Below are 2,500 nucleotides of genomic sequence, written 5' to 3' on the forward strand. Positions count from 1 at the left end.
AGACTGCATGCCTGAGTCAATGAGTACATGCATGAGTACATGCAGAAAATAGTCAATTTCAGCCTTTTTAGCCTCGACTATGTGTCCTTGGTCGCAAAGGAGAAGGCAGGATCTGATCGCGGCAGTCTGGAAGTGCTTGTACGACTATGATATCGGAGGAAATTTTAAACTTGTGGCGTTGCCTGTGTTTCTTGTTCTGGGGCATCCTCGAGTGGGAGCGGAGGCGGAAATGATGAATGAATTTTAATTTTTGGTCCATCAAGCGAATGATGACTTATTCCTGATGATGAGCCTTGCCCGAAAATTTGATCTAATGTATATCAATTGCAGTGTAGCCTAGAGACCGTTAGAGAGAGTGTGTACAAGGTGTGTGTACAGGATGTGTGTACAGGATGTATGGCATCAAGCGAAATGGAAAGAAAAGCACTGCGCTGACTGCTCGTCGTAGCCATTTTTTAGCTCAGAACTTGACAGAGCAGGACAATGGTACCGAGGATCAAGAAGAATGGAAAAAGAAAAACAATAGCAGCTAGCGTTTTGAAATCTTCACCATCCCCGAAACGCCTGTGTGCATGCGAACAGGTCGGCAAGATGTCAAAACTCCAAAACGCAGAGAGGTAACAATCGTCACTTCGCGCAGCAGAGCAAGACGAACACGTTCAAATTAGAAGTCATTCAGCCACTGCTGAGCCCAGACTTCAACGTAGATGATCTCATCTTTTCCAGTAACCTCAACGATGTGTCCTTGGTCGCAAAGGAGAAGGAGGGATCTGATCACGGCAGTCGGGAAGTCCTTGTACGACTATGATATTCCTCGGAGGAAATTCGAAATGTGTGGCGTTGCCTGTGTTTCTTGTTCTGGGGCATCCTCGAGCGAGAGCTGAGGCGGTAATGAGTACCATCGCTGCAGCACTACTGTTGTCTCGGCCAAGATGTTGGAGAAGGCATTCAGGTAACAGCAAAGACGATCAGGGACGCGGAGAAGCTTCTCAATGACATACGACATCGGGTCGATCGAACTGCCATTTGGAACGGTTTAGCGGTTTGAGTTGAGCGATGGCGACCCAGACTGAGACACTACTCTCACTAATTGATCCTGTAGATATTGTAGCTATGTGGATTGAATGTGTTGAAGTGCTTCTCTTCCAAAAGAACACTTTTGTTCAACACAGTAACTCCTTGAAAAGTCATGTCAAAAATCACTAAGCTTTTGTTTCCAGAGGAAGTACAATGTACAAGAAATGGTGTGGAAAACTGATTACTAGTAATCCTACTTCGATGTTCAAAAGATTTGCTAGATACTTTGCCAAACCTCTTGTCCTGAATAATTGATGTCCCCAAATTTCCAGCATTCTCTAGGATCACTTAATGTCCATTTGTCATTTTGCATGCAGGTTAACTCTATCCTGCCCCGTGACATGCGCATTTATTCTTGTACATTCTTGTGACTTCTAGGTGTATAATTCGCCTAATCCCAGTTCTGCCGTTTTACGTCGTACCCAGAGCGCAAGTTCTCAGCCAGTGAGTGACCTATGAATGGCAATAGTGGACTGCATTCACTCCTTCATACCCTTTCATGATAGTTTTTGTAAATGTTAAGCTCTGTTGGCAAGCCTAAAGTACTGTTTTCTATGAAATACACTCCCTACAAACTATACTGAGAAGACCATTGATGGCCTTTTTAGTGCACAAAGGGCTGCTACCAAGTCCAATGGAGGGAGATAGTGGAGTGGGTGGGACACAGCATGCTCTGCTTCTGCTTCTCTGACTAATCCTGAAGTTGAAAATGGTGTATTGGATTCACTTGATCGTAACGTTACATTAATTATTATTTCAACTATATTGGCAATTTCAATTCTGTCGGTGTGCCTACTTCCTCTGGAAACAAACACTTTGTGACTATTCACTACTTTCCGCTGCTGTTATTTCGCTCTCTCTCTCTGTGGTTCTGCCAGCCTGAATCACTGACATGCCATTTCGAAATGGTAGGAAAGCCTGATTCATAATTATTTTGGAAAGCCGACAGTCATCGCAGAGCAAGCGTGTCGACGCTCCAAACAAAATGAAGAAAAGCGAACATGTTTTTCATTTTTCGTCCATCAGGGGCGATGGGAAAAAAAGCACTGTGCTGACTGCTCGTCGTAGCTACTTTTTTTTAGCTAAGAACTACACAGAGCAGTACAATGGTACCGAGGAGCGATACGAGTGGAAAATGAAAAACAATAGCAGCTAGCGTTTTGAAATCTTCGCCATCCCCGAAATGCCTGTGTGCATGGGAACAGGTCGGGCAAGATGTCAAAACTCCAAAATGCTGAGAGGTAACAATTGTCACTTCGCGCAGCAGAGCAAGATGAACAAGTTCAAAATAGAAGTCCTTCAGCCACTGCTGAGCCCAGACTTCAACGTGAATGACCTCGTCTTTTCCAGTAGCCTCGACGATGTGTCCTTGGTCGCAAAGGAGAAGGAGGGATCTGATCGGGGCACTCGGGAGGTGCTTGTA

General features: G+C 44.8%; 1 protein-coding gene across 1 annotated transcript in view; it reads left to right on the forward strand.

The window, feature by feature from the left end:
* LOC135829215 (uncharacterized) overlaps nt 1-2,500 on the forward strand; it is a 59,830-nt gene that overhangs the window by 12,857 nt on the left and 44,473 nt on the right. Inside the window, exon 4 of the mRNA XM_065341621.1 lies at nt 1,456-1,521. Coding sequence (XP_065197693.1) covers nt 1,456-1,521 — 66 coding nt within the window. The remainder of the gene's footprint in view (nt 1-1,455; nt 1,522-2,500) is intronic.

Source organism: Sycon ciliatum, chromosome 13 (assembly GCF_964019385.1).
Source record: "Sycon ciliatum chromosome 13, ocSycCili1.1, whole genome shotgun sequence".
In the NCBI taxonomy this organism is placed as follows: Eukaryota; Metazoa; Porifera; class Calcarea; order Leucosolenida; family Sycettidae; genus Sycon; species Sycon ciliatum.